Here is a 16,845-nt window from a genome sequence, read left to right as displayed (position 1 = left end):
TGCTTTATATATACTGTACAACACAATATTATACCTGATATTCTGTCTTTCCTGCTGTTCTATACATTATATATTATTATATATCATTATTATTATTATTATTATTATTATTGATACCACTTTCTGTATATTATATTATACTATATTATACTATCATACTATATAGTTGCAATTTTACCTTTATATTACATTTATCCTACTGACTTAATATTCCAAGCCATACTACATTATATACATATACATTCTGTAATATACCGTACTGCATGTAATAGCCACTTTTTTAAAAAGACTTTTTTTGGCATTTGCCTTTATTACACAGGACAGCTGAAGAGAGAGAGGAAATGTTGGGAGGAGAGAGAGGGGGGCGAAGGACACCAAATGAACGGCAGACCAGGAGTTGAACCTGTGATCAGTGCATTGAGGTCAATGGCCTCTGTACGTGGGGCACCTGCTCTACTAACTGAGCTAAACCAGCGCCCCTAATTGGCACTTTTATACTGCACCTTATATTGTACCACATGGTATACCTTATTCTTCATATCATACTGTATTACCTCATACTGCTAAATGTTGCTGCTATTACCCATACATGTCACTTTATCCCACAACTGTCACTTTAACTTGTCACTTTAAAGTAATCAAGTAAGATTTTCATGTAAATAAATGTCTGTGAAGTCTCTATCTATCGCCGAATGAGGTAACACAATGGTGATTGAGCCTATGGCCCACTGATGAAAGCCTTTGCATTTGCAGTATATAGTATTATTATGGACTGGGTGTCTGGTGTGACTTTTGCGGAAAAAATCACAAGCGGCGCCCAGTTAGTGACGTGTTTTCCATCAGCCAGCAGTGGTTGGTCTGCCAGAGAGGGTAGGCGGAGCTAAGCGGCTGCTTTTCTGGACTCTGCAAGTGTTGCGAGTAAACAGTAATCTACTATGGCTGAACAAACAAAGAAAAGATGGATGACTACAGATACAACTTCAACAAGAAGTGAAAATCCAAAGAAAAAGAAACAAACTCGACGCTCAGATGAAGCAAACAGTCTAAAAAGGAAAGCGACCGTCAGCCAGGAAAATCAAGAGTTACAACCGGAGCCAACCGTGGACGTCACACATGCAGCACTGTCTGGATATCTGGGAAGTGTGCTCCCACAATTACCAGAGGTAAGAGAACGAAACGGAGATCTTCGAGATTATAACTCTAACTTGTCGTTTACTCCTACTTGTATAACAGTTGTAAATACCGCTTACTTTATTTGACCTACTTAATTTTTATACAGTATTTACTTACTTGCTATTTGTCTTTGTGCTGCTGAAACACCCACATTTCCCCACTGGAGATCAATAAAGGATTATCTTATCTTATATATTGGTGGGCTGACAGAAAAAAATAATCAACCAGTTGATAATCACCTTTTCAATTTAGTTCTACTAATTTAGATCAAATAAATGAAGTAAAAATAACGCAACACAAAAGGTAATTGTTAGATGGAGCCCGTTGTTGGATGATCAAACTAAACACACCTTTCCGAAGTGTCCACGCCCGAGGACGGCCACACATTTGAAGTCCTGGAGGCTGAATTGGAACTGATCTTCATCCCTGGAAAAAGGTCAGAGTTACATTAGAGACCTGCTGCCAGGCTGGAGCAGACAGCATCACAGCTCACCTCAACAGTATAATGATTCACAGGCAGGGGGCAGTGTTAACAACCATGTTACTATTTCAGCTCCTCTAACACGTACATGAGAGGACATTACAACTGAAAGGTGTCAAGAGCTGCAACAAAAACACAACAACAATGCTGGGAGATGTTTACTCTAATGTTTTTTTTTGTCTTTCTGTGGTACATTGTCGGCCCCTCATCCACACACAGCCTTTTTCTGTATTTGGAGCAGCATAAAAACAACAGACCGACAGGCACACGGCTCTCCCACCTTATCTCTGAGTCTTTCTGGATGGCGATGAGCTCCAGGTCTGGATGTTGGATCTCCTGCTCCACCACTCGGTCCAGGTCTGGCTTTACCGCTATGCTGTTTCTCTTGTTCAAGAAGTCGAAGGAGGCGAGCGCGTCCTGCAGAGAGGAAACATCTTAACAAATGAGCCTCTGCAGCTCTGTTGTCTATGTCTGTGAATACATCAGTTCAGTGCTGCCTTATCAACAATATCAGTTACTGCTGTAAGACTGTACCTGGACCTCCTCCTTGTCGTGCAGCTTGTCCTGCACCAGAGGCTCTCTGATGCTGTCGGGTGCTGGGTAGTGTTTGGGTCCTGGGGTCGGCTCCTTGTCAAAGTCCAGCTTGGTCACCAGCGGGTCACTGCGTATGGGCAGAGGTACAAAGGTTTCCTTTACGCTGTGTCATTTTATAGCTTTAGTTTGAGTCATTCATTACATTTGAATATCTATAGTCCAATGTGCATGCCAGTACCTGCTGGGTGTGGGTGATCCAGGCAGGCTGCTGGGCCCGGTGTCCGCCGCCTGCGGGCTGAACGAGTTGGTGCTGACGGTCGGTATGGCTCTTCTCACCAGGCGGCCCCAGGTGGCGATGTTGATGTTCATCTGAGGAGCTCGCAGGAAGGTTTTACCTGATAAGAGACACATGAGGAGGAGAGGAAGATGAGCAAACGAGAAAAACAAGGAACACGTAAATATCACAAAACACCTTCTAAGTCTGTTTGAACAAAGTATGTTTCTCAGCATGTTCTCAGGAAAAAGTGGGAGGCGAAGCCGATTGTTGACTCACCTTGCTGCTTCGAGAAAATTTTCTTTTGTCTTTGCAGCTTTGGTCGTCTCTCAATAACAGGATTGAAAAATGTAACCTAAACAGAAAACGTAAGAGATTTTAGTCCATGTGTGTGTGCAGCATGTTCAGTGAAATGCTTCCCAACATTACAAACAAGGAGCATCTATTCAGATTTAACTATCTTAAACCTTAAGTGTTAAATGCACATCAGTCAGTTGTGTGTGTACCTCAGCAAACAGCATCCCCTGTGGCTCCAGGTACAGACACATCCCGTGACGCTGGTTGTCCAGGAAGTCCTCCAGCCGCAGGAACTTAACAGCGCAGAGCGAACGCCAGTCTCTCCAGTACACAGAGATCTCCAGCTCACGAGACTACAGGGGGACACACACAACAAACAGATGTGAAACACACCGACTGTGTTGTTCAAACACAACACTGAGTCAACAGCACAGATGTAGGTCAGTGGCAGAATGTGTGTGTGTGTGTTTACCCGGTCCAGCTCCAATGTAAACTTCTGGTCCCAGGCCTGGTTGCTGACTGACCTCCAGCTCGTCTGTCCGACTACTGTGTTATCAAGCTTCAGCACTGCGCTGATCTCATCTGAGGGAACACGCATATACACGTTTAGGAGGCCCTGATGGCGACTTAAGTTCACTTTTCTGGGTGGGCTGACATGATATTGATCCAGCTGGTAACTTTGGTGCAGCTCAATATATTCAATTAATTCTTATAATCAATTTCCTGACTGTGTACAAGGCCTCACTGACTTACTGGAAAGCTCCTCGCTCTTTGTCAGGTTCCGGGAGCTCACGCCGCGGTTTCGGTTGGCTCGGCTGATGAAGGATGAGCGCGTTTCGCTGGGGCTCCAGCCCGGCAGCGGGACAGACGCAGCTCTGGAACGACCTGGGACATTTTCCAGAAGGTCCTGACAGCCCATGAGCCTGACGTCTAACGTGCCTGGAAGTGAGGTGAGAAGATACACGTCCATGAATCAAACAATCCGTCTTCTTCCAAGCTCTTCTGCTATCCAAGCTGCTAATATATTTCATAATCTAACAGGTGAAGGTTATTAGGTTTGGTTGGTTTGATATATAAGGATGGTTAACTAAATGATGCATTGATTTTAAGACTGACTCAATTTAAAGACTTAAAGAGTGGGTATTATGCTGTTTCACATGTTAAGACATATATATAATGTTACAATGTTGGATGTTCAGAATAAACGTGGGTGAAGTTTCAAACCTGTAGGTAACACTATGTTGGAGTAATCCCCAGGCTTCTCAGCTCAGTCGGCAGGCTGCTGTGAACGCCAGGTTTCACAGTTTTTTCTACACGCTGCACTTTGTGACGTCACAAAGTGCAGCCTCAGCAGGTTTTTGGAGAGCTTGCCAATCAGAAGACAGTGGGCTTGTAGGAGCGGGGTTTCTTAAAGGGACAGAGCTGACCGAGTTTTTTTAACCATAAATGATGCTAAGCTTCTCCACAGGTATCACAGAGTGAATTATGAAGCTTGAAATTAGCATGATACCCCCCTTTAAAGAAAGCCACCTCAGACCTGTGTTCTGTGGTACCAATGAATGAAAATCATTGTGATCCAGATGAACACGATGGTGTTCTAGAAGTGATAAAAAGCAAGAGAGTTTTAAAATGCAGCACTGAAAATAAAAACATCCCTGTAACATATATTCTAATGTTACAAAAGGATGAAAAAGGAGCTGATCAGCTGGAAGGTGCAGCTCACTCTGCAGTTTTTAGGAGGAAAAGACTCAAAATTATTTAGGGCGCCTCAAAGTGCACGTGACAACACAAACAAGTAATTCTAGGAAGTGGAGGGGATTAGGGGGAAGAATTGTTTTCCCCCAATAACACCTCTCATTGAAAATAAACAACTTCACTCTGAACAGCAGGCTCAGAGATCCTGTGAGCACATGAATAAAGATCTTATCATGTGAAAACATTTTAATATTTTGAGAATTAATGCAGAATCTTTGGAGACGATTTGGGTTATGAAAATAACAGCAAGATATGGTTAACAACTAAAACCGAGTCTCCCTTAAACCTGAAAAAATTATGGATATAGTGAGCGAAAAAGTCACTTTTAGAAAAATGGAGAGATGAGTCCTCCTCACAGGGAACATGAGGATGCTATCATATGTGGGTCAGTATAAATCTAGGGGACATGGGACATTAAGAGAGCAGAGTAAGAACTGTATGCTCTGGTTAGCTCCTGTGCTTGTTTCTTTTGTAAAATGTATCAAAATTATAAGATAAAAAAGGTCGAAAAATTCGACATCCCTGTTCTGTCTTGTGTCCAGTTACCTGTGAGTGCGGCTGGCTTGGTCACGGTGCTGTACTGGTTCTGTGTGGAGATGATGCTGGATCTGGGACTGAGGGTCGGCGAGGACAGCAGGGACAGCTCTTCAATGATGCTGATGCTGCGAGGGTGGTTTTTAGGAAGCTCGTTGAGGCGCTGCTCCAGAGAATATCGCAGGAGGTCGAGCTTCTGACTGGACTCATTGAAACGAGCCTGGGCCTGGAGAGTAGAGGAGGGAAGAAGAGGGAGGAAGGAAGATTGTTAAGACAGAACTATTGATTACATGGTCTATTTTACTTTACTGGAGCACAGCAGCAGTGCAGGGATCAGTTTCATGTACGATCTACAGGGGGTAGAAGATTAACTAGCTAACATGCACAACACAAACATGTACCTCTGAATGAGCTCTTTTCTCTGTGACTTTTCCCGAGCCCAGGAGCTTCATGACGTTCTTGGCTCCCTCAGCCACAGCAGACTCTATCTTGGCGTGGTGACACAGCTCCTCCACCCGGAGGTCCAGCGGGCTGATGATGGGTTTGTCTGGAGGGCGGGGAAGGAAACAACCCTTTGATTTGTACACGATTGTTTGTGAGACCTTGAATGCACTGATAAAGGCATTTCCCTTATAATTTCTAAATTGATCCATGAATTCAAGCGAGGGCTCACCCATCACATCATTGCTCTCGAAGCTCAGCTCGCTGGCCTGGCTGGCTTTGAGGATCTGCATCCTGATGAACTCGATCTTCGTCTTGCTGTCCTGAAGCATCTGCTGGGCGGTCGCTAGCAACTTACGATCCTGCGAACAAAAATAGAAATGAATATGTTATTGTCTGTTGGGGGTAAACAACTCTTTATAAACACTTTTTGATATACATTACTATATCAAACCTTAAAAGGTTTTATCTTTCAGGTAAAATAATGGGACGCCAGAACTTGAACGCCGTCCTTCGTCACTCATTGTGTTTTGTTGTTGTAACACAAACAGCCGGACGCCGTTTCATGCCCTTAATTGGAGCTAAAGTGCAAGTGACCACATGGAAAATCTTATTCATCAAAAAATAGAAGGTGGAATCTCATTGTGTGTTGTGTAATTGCTGACCTCTCATACACACACACACACACACTGAAGTAAGCAAACTCCACCCAGAATTCCTGTGAAGTTTAAATCCTGGTTGTCGCCGCGTTCAGGAAAGACCTCTGTCCAGCAGGCATTTCCTCTCTGACATCAGGACGGGACTATTTCCAACTGGAAGGTGCCTCTGTTTGTCTGTCTGTCTCTCTGTCTGTCTGAGACGGCGAGGTCGCTTATGAAACACTGTGACCTCCCCTGGTCAGTTCACTTACTGTACTTAAGTTACAGACAACCGTCCTGCATGAAACATGAGGTCCCTATATTTGTGTGTTGTTGCATCAACATCAAGAACTCATGTTTGGTTTACTTTAAATGAGACAAAACATTAACTTAAGACATTACACGGCTGTGTTAAATACTTGATTCTGAGGTCTGCTATTTCTTGATAACAGACCGTTGCTATGAAGAACAGACCGTTGCTAGGGATTCAGCTCTAATCACACAATCCGGAGGACTAACTGTAATCATATCAATCCGCCGAAAGAAGTCCGGTAAATTTGACGTTGGTCTGTTTACAAAGGGAAAAAAGAAAAGAGACGAAAACAGCGGAGCGAAAGCAATAAAGGTTAACGATGCAAAAACTGAAGGCTACGATAGAGAGATCTACAAAACTAATTTCAATGGGAGTAAAAACAGCTAGCTTAACTCATTTTGCCATTTCATTGTTGTTTCATGTTTTTAAATGGAAAACAGAAATACAATCATTTTTAAATTAATAAAATAATTTCCAAACCATTCATGTAAGTTAAAAGCCGTGTAATAAGCGGGATCATGTATAGTAAATTGGTTATTATCGTGGAACGAAACCCAGACAGGGTGAGCAGGACTCCAACACGAAGGCGTTCCTCTAACACATTATCCCTTACTTAAACTAGGCACATATCAGGGCAAATTTCATTGAAAAAAAAGGTATTATAAGAATGTAAGGACTTAATCCTGGGATGTAACTAGGGGTTATTTATCAGAGGCAAACTGGTGAAGTCAATCAGTCATACAGTCAGAGCAATCTCTATTTCTTGGCCAGGGGCAGGTACTTTCTGTTGTTATAAACAAACAAAAAAAACCCTGAAATCACAACTTGCTGTTTGCACACTGTTATCGGTCTTGATTAAACAAACAAGACCTAGCCTGTTAATTATTGAGTTTTAGAGGCCAATTTTGTTTGAACAGAGCCAGGCTAGCCGTTTCCTGCTGTTTGCATTTGCTATGCTAAGCTAAGCAGCTGCTAGCTGTAGCTTTACATTTACCACACATTTATCACTCACACAAAAAGAAAATATGCAAATACAGCAAAACATTAAACGGTACTTTAAAAGTATTTTCATGTCATGAGCTAGTAAAGTTAACTTATAGCTCACATATCCACAGAAACACACAGTGTAATGAAGAGCAGAAGTCTATCAGAGAGATAACAGCTGAAACCTTACACTGTACTAAACCGTGTAATACAAAGTGGCTTCAATTACACACGCACTCATCCAAACACACACACACACACACACACACACACACACACACACACACACACACACACACACACACACACACACACACACACACACACACACACACACACACACACACACACACACACTCATCCAAACACACACACACACACACTCATCCAAACACACACACACAGACACACACGCCAAGATGAGCATGAACGGCCCTCTGTGCTCCAGCTGTTATTAGACCTGGTGACTTACACACACTCACCTCCCAACTAAATTACAGTGTTTTTCTCCACAAGGACCGTAAGAGCTTTGTGAACAAACAGCGGTGCAGATGACACACAGCATGTGTCAGCACCTTCTCATGTTTCCTCCTCCCCTACAATGAAGCTGTAAAAGCAAACCCAACATGTATCCACCGTCTGCAGACTGGGAACTGGTTTTCTAACTGGGAATGAGCCTGTTTACTACCCTTAACATTTCCTTAAGTTTTAAACATAAATAATGAGCCGTGTTAATTATGAGTCTGGAATATCCTTTTAGACGTGTGGTACATGATACAACTGTGTCCTGCAGTCTTTGTGCTGCGTTTGCAAAAGAACGACGCATGCAACAACTTCAAAGCCATAAAAGAAAACAAGTTTAAAATAGATTCAAGTGAAGATTTATAAAATGAAAGAAGAAAGATTTCCAATGAATGGAAGTAAAATCCAATAAGAGGGCTGTAAGCTAATGCTAATAGTAGACCTGTTGACTTCAACTGTTACAATTACGATTACCTCAGCCTTTATCATTACTCTGCTTCTCTCGCTAATTTATTTATTTATTTATTTATTTAGCCAATCTTCACCCTAGTCTACCACTATTATTGGCATTGTAACCATAAGTATGTGTCTGTTGTTGTTCATGTCACAAGGACATATGTTGTTGTGGTAACAAGAACATATGTTGTTGTTGCTCTCTTTGCCTGTCTCTATCCTGCATCTCCTTCTATCCCATTTTCGGCCCATCCAGTCGAGGCAGATGGCTGTTCAACATGAGTCTGGTTCTGCTCGAGGTTTCTGCCTGTTAAAAGGAAGTTTTTCTGCCAATGTGCCGAATTGCTAAGTGCTACTCATGGTGGATTGATGTTGGGCCTCTCTTTAAATAACTTAACAAAGAGTCGGTCTAGACCTGCTCTTTCTGTAAAGTGTCTCGAGATAACCCTGGTTATGATTTGGCGCTATACAAATAAAATTTGATTTGATTTGATTTGATTTGATTTAGAGCTGAGATAATACATTGGGTTCACGTGTCATGTACTGTAGGTCCACTTCAACCTAAGCAAAATGTCGAAGGTGAAGAAAACCTGACGATTGTGACAACAGTCATTTACCCTTCAGGTCCTTTTAAATGAAGATCATTTAAGATGTCAATACATTATATAACTGCTTGAGTATTTTTGCTGTGATCAACAATATTGCTACAATGAGGCAAAAAACATTCAGACATTTTCATTGTGAGCAGGACACTTAGAACACTCAGTATATATTTTTTTGTGCAAGGGCAACGAAAGTAACGTCAGATCATGACTGTTTTCAGTGTAAATAACTGCAGTTGCTGATATTCAGTCACATACAAGGTAAAGTATTAAAGTTTTATTTATATAAAGTCATTTCATTCTAATGAAATAGCTGCAAGAAAAGTTTGCTTTGATCCAACATTGTTGGAAACATTTGGGATAAGGCAAGTACACAACTCAACAAAATGTTTATCAACTAGTTGTTTTAAGACACTGAAATGCAAACTGCTACATTTTATACTCTGAGCAGGACTATTTAAAACACTGGTTCCCAAACTCATTGTCACAAGATAAACTCACAAGATCAGGAGATGATTTTTATCCTTACTTATGTTTGTTTAGATAATTTGGTCATAACCAGTCAACAAATATTGGAATGAGTGATGACAAGGGGGTCCGGCTTTGTTTTAAGGGCTTACAAGCCAAAGTAGTTATGAAAAAGTGATCCACACCACTAACTCACAAGGTCAAATTGAAAATGAGCATCTTTTATAACAGAAATGTTGCCAGTACTCTGATTGCACAGGAAGTTTGTGTACGAGTGCAGTTATCCAGAGTTGAACCAGAAAGTTGTTTCATAAACTGTGACTGTTTGTAAACTGATGGATTTTTACCAACAGTTTGGGTCATAATGTTACTGTTCAAACTCATTTTCTCTTCCAAAGTAGTTTGGCTAATTCCAGGGTCTGTTTGAAACTGTAATGACTGTCTGACCGCTTGTGTTTCTTGCCAAATACAATTCAATAAATGAAGCTTAAAACTACAGAAGTAAGACCCAGCTTCAATGAATTATCCTTTAAATTCAGTAAAACAGATGTGTCTGACTTTCACACACTTGAGCCCCTTTAACCTTACAGTCAGGTGACCCCTCCTTCCCCTCCCCTGCTGACTCCTACCTTGGAGGGCCCGTTGGAGTACATCAGAATCATGTTCTCGGCTCCCTGCTTGACCTTGAGCTCGATGTCGTTCTGTCGTTTCAGGGCAGCCAGGCGGCTGCTGCTGGTGCACATTCTCGCCTCACTGTTGGGGGTATCCGGGGTCAAAGGGCATTCTGGATACAGACATAAAAAAAAGTGTAAGTTACTGATATATGACTCTGCGTGTGCTACCGGAGTTTGTCACAAAAATACACTGACCGTAAATAGTAACTCAGCATGCAAGTGCTATTTTTGGCTGCCAGCCATTTTGCACTAAGCTAAACAGTCCTGCAGCTCGGCGAGATGACCGATCACTGCTTACAACAACACGTCAGGTCGCAGCCTCAGAAGTCACATGATGAATCCAGAGAGGTCTGCTGTGCAGTTGTGTTAACACAAGACTCCAAGTCATCAACATTAGCAACATTTCAGATCAATAAATGCTGTCAGACTGAGACTTTCAATGTGATCTGATGCGTCTCTTTTAAACACACTTTTTAGCCTTTATTATTGAGACACTAAAAATAGAAACATGTGATCACAACACATCAGAGTTGAACCCAGCAAATATAATATTGATCGCTGGGTATGACTTGAAAAGATTTGTTATTGTGCTTTGATATCAATGCTGGTTCATATTAATTTGCATTTGTCATTGGCGCTCTCCTGAAACTGTTACAGCAGAGGGAAACCCTGCGGCCATTGCTATTCTGAGCAACTGAAAAACACAATAAAACAAGAGTGAACTTGCACACAGCTACGACAGCTACAGTGACATAACTGTGTAAGCAAATGAGCTGCAAACACTTGTGACAAAGATACATCCAAAGCAACTTAAATATATTCTTGCTTTTTACTAACTTGTGCTTCACAAACACACACACACCAATCGAGAACAAGTGTCTTCCAACCCCCGACCACAATTCTGGGTGATGAGCTCATTGTTTTGTTGTGTTTTTTTGCATGTCTGGACACGAAAGGTGCAGAGAAAACCCCGATCACACGCGTGAGGTGGGCAAAAAACCTGCTAAACTTCTCCTGACTTGACTTGCAAGTTCAGTTTCAGTCTGTGGTGTCGTAAAGGAACTCTGCGGAAAGAGGTGCCACACATTCGAAAGACAAACAATGCCCTTCAAAACTGTTTTTCATTGTGTCAATTACTGAAAGTTTTTACATGGCAAAACAGAAAACTGACATAACCCAACGATGATCAAGGAAATGACAAAAGGGAAAAAAACTGATTTCACTGAAGGCGTCTTGGTCCAACTAAGTAAGCCTGATTGGGATTACCAAAAATAACAGTGACGAGGAGAATCGTTTATTCTTACAGACGCTGCCAAGCGGCGATAACAGCAGGCGGGTCTGTGATTCATTCCCCCTGAATGTCTCTTCAAAACAGCGTCTAAAAACTCCTCTGAACACCTGCAGGACTCTGGCAGAAAGGAAGCATGTGATTCTTTGAACTGAAAGTTTAAATGATTCATCTAATGACCTTTAATAAGCTGAACACATCACGGCTGAGGTTTCTGTTGACGGGCGGGAGGAGGGGAGGATGTTAGGCTTCCCGGGGGCAACCCTCACACACACCACACACACACACCACACACACACACCACACACACACCACACACACACAGTGGGAGAGGCAGGGCTGGATGGGAGCATCAGAGTGGGCACCTGCAGTTTCTCGTTCAGCTTGTAGAAAAGCCAGAAGAGCAAGGTGCGACTTTTAACAGGGGCTTGGGGCAAAACTGACTCTTCATATTGCGTAATGAGAGTGGGTGGCGTCACAGCGATTACACACAGATCACGTTAGGTCAGCGTCATGTGAAAGGTACACGCATGCAAAAGTGCTGCTTATGTCATCTCGTCTACGTGGGGTTTCCTCTCAGCGTAGGAGGGCTTTAGTTTGGTCAAGGTCGCCTCGAGCCAAGAATTCAAGCACCCGGCCCCTCCCTCTCAACATGTGTCAGCCCACGCTGGGCCACAGGGCCAGATACTGAGCTACTGAATAGCTGCAGGGCTGATGTCAGTGCTGGACGGCTGACAAGGGGAACCCTCCCTCAGATTAACCCCGTGTGTATCTGACGAGAAAGCAACGAGGAACGTGCTAACAATGCCGTCTAAAGAATTGCATCAGGATTTGGAGAGCTGGACCTAAAACTGGTGTGGGTGGTTCTTGCACTCAGGGACCTTTGGGGCAAGTCTCTTTATGAATGAGAGCATATGTGAGCGAGGGACCTGACGGGCGACCCTGCATCAGAGCTGCTGCGCCCAGACGGAGCCTGAGAGCGCCTCGGTCCATTTCTGGCCTCAGCTGAGCGGCAGAGAATAACCAGAGCCCCCTCTGAACTTTCCTCCTGGAACAAAATCACATTCTAGCTTCTCGCACAGACAGAGCAACTCCTTCCTACAAATTCAAGAATCAAGTATCGTCTCCTACTGAACACAGTTCAACAGGTTGTCCCATGACCGCGGGGCTGAGCTGCCCCCAGTCCCTCTCCATCATTCTGCAACATTCCTCCGGCATCATGTCACTTAAAAAAGAAAGCCCTCGTTCATCAGATAAAGAGTCACCGAGTCAGGCTAAATTTGTTCCCACTTAAGATAACCATTTACCAAGACAACCTCCCTTCCCTCCCCCAGCACACGCACACACACACACACACACACACACACACATCCATCCTCCTCTACTTCCTAATGTCAACTGGACCGGGGGGATGTGATGCTAACATGCAGACAAATGCCATTCCTTCTCTTCCTGAATTCACCCGCACACTCGCCACCAACAAATACTGCATTTGTGAGGCAAATACTGTAACAAAAACGACATTGAGCGCACACCGCTGTTGTCGTTAACTCTCTCAGAATTCCATTGTTGTGGACAAACGCACAGGAGCGGGCTTTCAACAGCCTCGGAGGGGAACAATCGACGGCTCATTGTAGCCGTCGGTGGAATGTGGAATGCAACAATGTCAGCCTCTGGAGAGTGAGTCACCTCCAAACACTCAATGAGCTGTTTGTGTGTTCGTATAGGTGCTGCTGTGACACAGTGTTGCCAAAAGTATTTACCCAGAGATGCTTTGCATTTGCAGGAAACCAGCACTTTTAAGCTAATGCTAAAGCGATAATGTCAATAGGAATTTATAGAAGGCTGTTTTGTGACATTATGTTGGGGGAGAATCTTGACCTAAATTATGGTTCAGAATAAATCTCACATATGGCAACTAGAACTAGGGATGAGTAAAGTTAGGATTTTATCCATAGTGATATTTATTGATACTCGTCAAATTTCGTTATTTGGTGCTAAAAATAAAGACGTCTTTATTAGGGAGTCTGATAATGTGCCTCTGGAAGAGGGGCTTGTTACCGGGGTTAAGGGCCGTGGTCATCTCCATAAAGTAACAACAGTTAACATTAACAGTAAATGCAGTAACTATGGATTTAATTGGAACATGACTTAGAAGTACTAATAACCGAAGCTAACAACAGTGACTGAATAACTACGGTGTTATACATAAGAACCATGCGTTTTAACTGCATTATTAGTTTGGCTAATCCCAGCTGCAGCATTGCCATCGGAGCCACCGGGACTCGGAGGCTGCACTGAAGAAGTACTAGCAGTAACGCTAGCAACAGCGTTAGCATTAGCCGCTTTGCTAAGGCAATCAAACACGCTGCACTGCTTCGGATTAATAGACTGTTAAACTTCTGTTTTGTGAGGTCGCTGATGTTGCCCCCTTTAGACGCAACTACCTTTATTACATCAATTGCATGAAGATGCACCAGAGTTAAATGTGGTGAGCTCTGTCCTCCATATAGACCTACTAGACTTTCTCCAGCATGAGACCACAACAATGCAACATAAAAAAAGAAGTGATTGTGAAGTGAAGTGTATATATACTAATAATGTGAAGCTTAGAAGTACACAACTAAACATGCTGTATTATATATTTTGGTCACTTAGCTGCAGTGTTTCTGTTACCTGTTAGCAGTTCTTCAGGGTCTTTGACCACGATGTGGGCGTTGAGCTCTTGCAGATCCTGGTGAAGCTCCTCGACCTTCTTGTTAGATTTTTTCAACATGTTGTCGACATACGCCAGGCTCTTCTTGTCTGTGGTGACCTGAGGAGAGGAGAGCGGAGGAGACTTGGGTGAAACTTTTGTTTTTAAGCGTCAGATTTTCTCATCATGCTTATGAAAGTTAGTTAACTAGAGATAGGGAGGCCCGCTCAGCAGGTAAGATCAGTTGTGTAATTTCGTCAGAGGATTTCGTCAGCGCTTTATCAGATTGGCCTTTAAGACTAAACTGGCAGCAAAGATTTTTAAAGACGTAGGTAAGATTGCATTATGGGAAATGTAGGACCAAGTTTGTTTTTTAAGACTGACCCTAACTAGGGACTAAATGTCGGATTATACTTTACCTTTCTTAGGTTCTCTGCACCTTCTTTGATCTTCAACTCTTTGCGGATCTCGCGGCGGATCTGCTCCTTGATCTCGTCCAGCTTCTGTTGGACCATGGTGTCGGACAGGTCCAGGTTGTGTCCCAGACCCAGTCGCTCCGCCACCATCTGGCCCCTTGCATCCCCCTAAAGATCAACAGAAGATGAGGACGAGGAAGAGGCGAGATGAGAAGAAGAGAGTCATTTAGAGGAGGTCAGCAAGGGAGGAGGAGAAGGAGGAGAAGAAACAGAGAGAAAGAGGAGGGGAGGACAAACAGAGGTCAGTGACTCAGTCAACAAACAGACTGTTCATACTGGCATATTTAGAGCAGCGTTTAAACCACTGACTTCAAACTACAAACTGACAATATTTCCCAACAGTTTGAGCTAATGCCTTAAATGAAACATGTATTTCTATTTTGTTGTTGGACTACAGTGAGGAAGCTATCAAGATAAAGGAAGAACTACAGACATGGTTTCATCCCTGCAGTGTCTGATTCTCCTGTGTGACCTGATCCACAGCATCAGGTGGTCAATAATGATGCCTGATGTACTTGGAGTGTAACCATACCTGTATGCGTATAAACAGTATGGTGTATTCGGTTCTGTTTGGAACTGCCTTGTTTATTAAACGCTGTGACCTAAAACAGTTTATTCATGTGTACCACTTGAACACATGGAAAAGAATTGTGGAGCCAGCTTTAACCTGGTAGGTTTGGCAGACCACCAGTTGTTTATCTATCAGCTATATCCTGCTAGTTGGTTTACCCGGGTTAGTCAAGATTAGTGTCAAACTGAGTTGTACAACTGTAGTCGGGAATGTTTGCTAAAACAACTGAGCTACATCCACAGGTCAGGGTCTGTGATGGAGCACTACTGACGATTATATATTCATATTTGTGTTATTAACTTCTTATCAACAATATTCCAGTATGTGTTAACTGACAGAAATAATGAGCTACTTAGCTGTTATTATTTTTCAAAATAAATGACGTAAAGTTTCTTTTTTATCTCTACTGTATCGCATAACCACCAAACTTAAAATCAAGGTACAAACCGAACTGTGAATTTTATGTTCTGCTCCCCCCTCATAGGTTTCGAGCCTAAATAACGATTGTTAGTGTCAAACTGAATGTCCACATAGTTCAGCTCAAGTCAGGTATGTCTGTGGATGCATTTTAAACGAGTCATTTACTATGGCATCACCAGAATGTGTCGATAAGCAGAACAACAAAACATAAGGCTGGAAGGAGAGTCCTTCTCCTCACAGCAGACAGTCACTGCAGATTCAAACCGTCTAAAGTAATGCTGTAGTGTTTATCCAATATTATTACACAGCTGTGTTAAATACTTGATTCTGATTGGTTAATCACGGCATTCAGAGGTCTGTTATTTCTCGATAACAGACCGTTGCTATGAAGAACAGACCGTTGTTAGGCATGCGGCTCTAATCACTCAATCTGGAGGACTAACTGTAGTCATATCAATCCGCCGAAAGAAGTCCGGTGACGTTGGCTTGTTTACAGAGGGAAAAAAAGAAAAGAGACACAAACAGCGGAGAGAACGCAATAAAGGTTAAACGATGCAAAAACTGTAGGCTGCGACAGAGAGATCTACAAAACTGAAGACGGCACATGAAGTAAACATTAAACGGAACACAGTACGGGATACGGCGGAGTTTAAAGACAATGAATGGAAAAGAAACAGACTCTGACAGTGACGAGACAGAAAACCTAAATCAGGTGCTGCGCTGATTCCTGCGGTCCTGTTGTCTTATTTCAATATCAGCGGAAATGTTTCTATTTAATGTGAACAAAAACAGCAAGATTTGCTCATTTTACAATTTCTATTAGCAGACGCTTTTGTCCAAAGTGACGTACATCCGAGTTAATACAACACAAGCAAGGATCAAGACAGGAGGGAACAAAGTCAGTAAGTGCCAACAAACACAGGTGCCAACAGGCAGTGCCCAGGGTTTAAAGAAGCAGATTTTTTGCTTCTTGCCTTTATTCGATAGGACAGCTGAAGAGAGACAGGAAATGTGGGGAGGACTGTAGCCTGTTGAGTAATATAATATAATATAATGTGAGTAAATATTAGCTTGGTTAGCTTATTTTTAAGAAGACTATTTTTAAACAGTAAACGAAAAAGATAATTTTTATATTAATAAATTCATTTCTAAATCAATATTTTGTGTCAAATTATTGATTTCGTACATAAAAAGCCGTGTAATAAAGTGGATAATGTACAGTGGGCAGGCTGTTATCGCAGAATGGAACCCT

The 16,845-nt window shown here is 42.6% G+C and overlaps 1 protein-coding gene across 1 annotated transcript in view; it reads right to left on the bottom strand.

Annotated features, from left to right (window-relative positions):
- The window catches only part of pkn2a (protein kinase N2a), a 29,515-nt gene that overhangs the window by 4,201 nt on the left and 8,469 nt on the right, over positions 1-16,845 (bottom strand). Inside the window, exons 2-15 of the mRNA XM_069684219.1 lie at positions 14,546-14,710; positions 14,108-14,246; positions 10,099-10,253; positions 5,722-5,851; positions 5,450-5,595; positions 5,061-5,274; positions 3,513-3,698; positions 3,232-3,341; positions 2,969-3,112; positions 2,742-2,817; positions 2,427-2,583; positions 2,189-2,315; positions 1,935-2,071; positions 1,524-1,599 (exon numbers count right to left, since the gene is read on the bottom strand). Coding sequence (XP_069540320.1) covers positions 1,524-1,599; positions 1,935-2,071; positions 2,189-2,315; positions 2,427-2,583; positions 2,742-2,817; positions 2,969-3,112; positions 3,232-3,341; positions 3,513-3,698; positions 5,061-5,274; positions 5,450-5,595; positions 5,722-5,851; positions 10,099-10,253; positions 14,108-14,246; positions 14,546-14,710 — 1,962 coding nt within the window. The remainder of the gene's footprint in view (positions 1-1,523; positions 1,600-1,934; positions 2,072-2,188; positions 2,316-2,426; positions 2,584-2,741; positions 2,818-2,968; positions 3,113-3,231; positions 3,342-3,512; positions 3,699-5,060; positions 5,275-5,449; positions 5,596-5,721; positions 5,852-10,098; positions 10,254-14,107; positions 14,247-14,545; positions 14,711-16,845) is intronic.

Source organism: Semicossyphus pulcher, unplaced genomic scaffold (assembly GCF_022749685.1).
Source record: "Semicossyphus pulcher isolate SPU_LCO1_2020_fin unplaced genomic scaffold, fSemPul1.0.p SCAF_7, whole genome shotgun sequence".
In the NCBI taxonomy this organism is placed as follows: Eukaryota; Metazoa; Chordata; class Actinopteri; order Labriformes; family Labridae; genus Semicossyphus; species Semicossyphus pulcher.
This window is presented reverse-complemented; position numbering and strand designations above follow the sequence as displayed.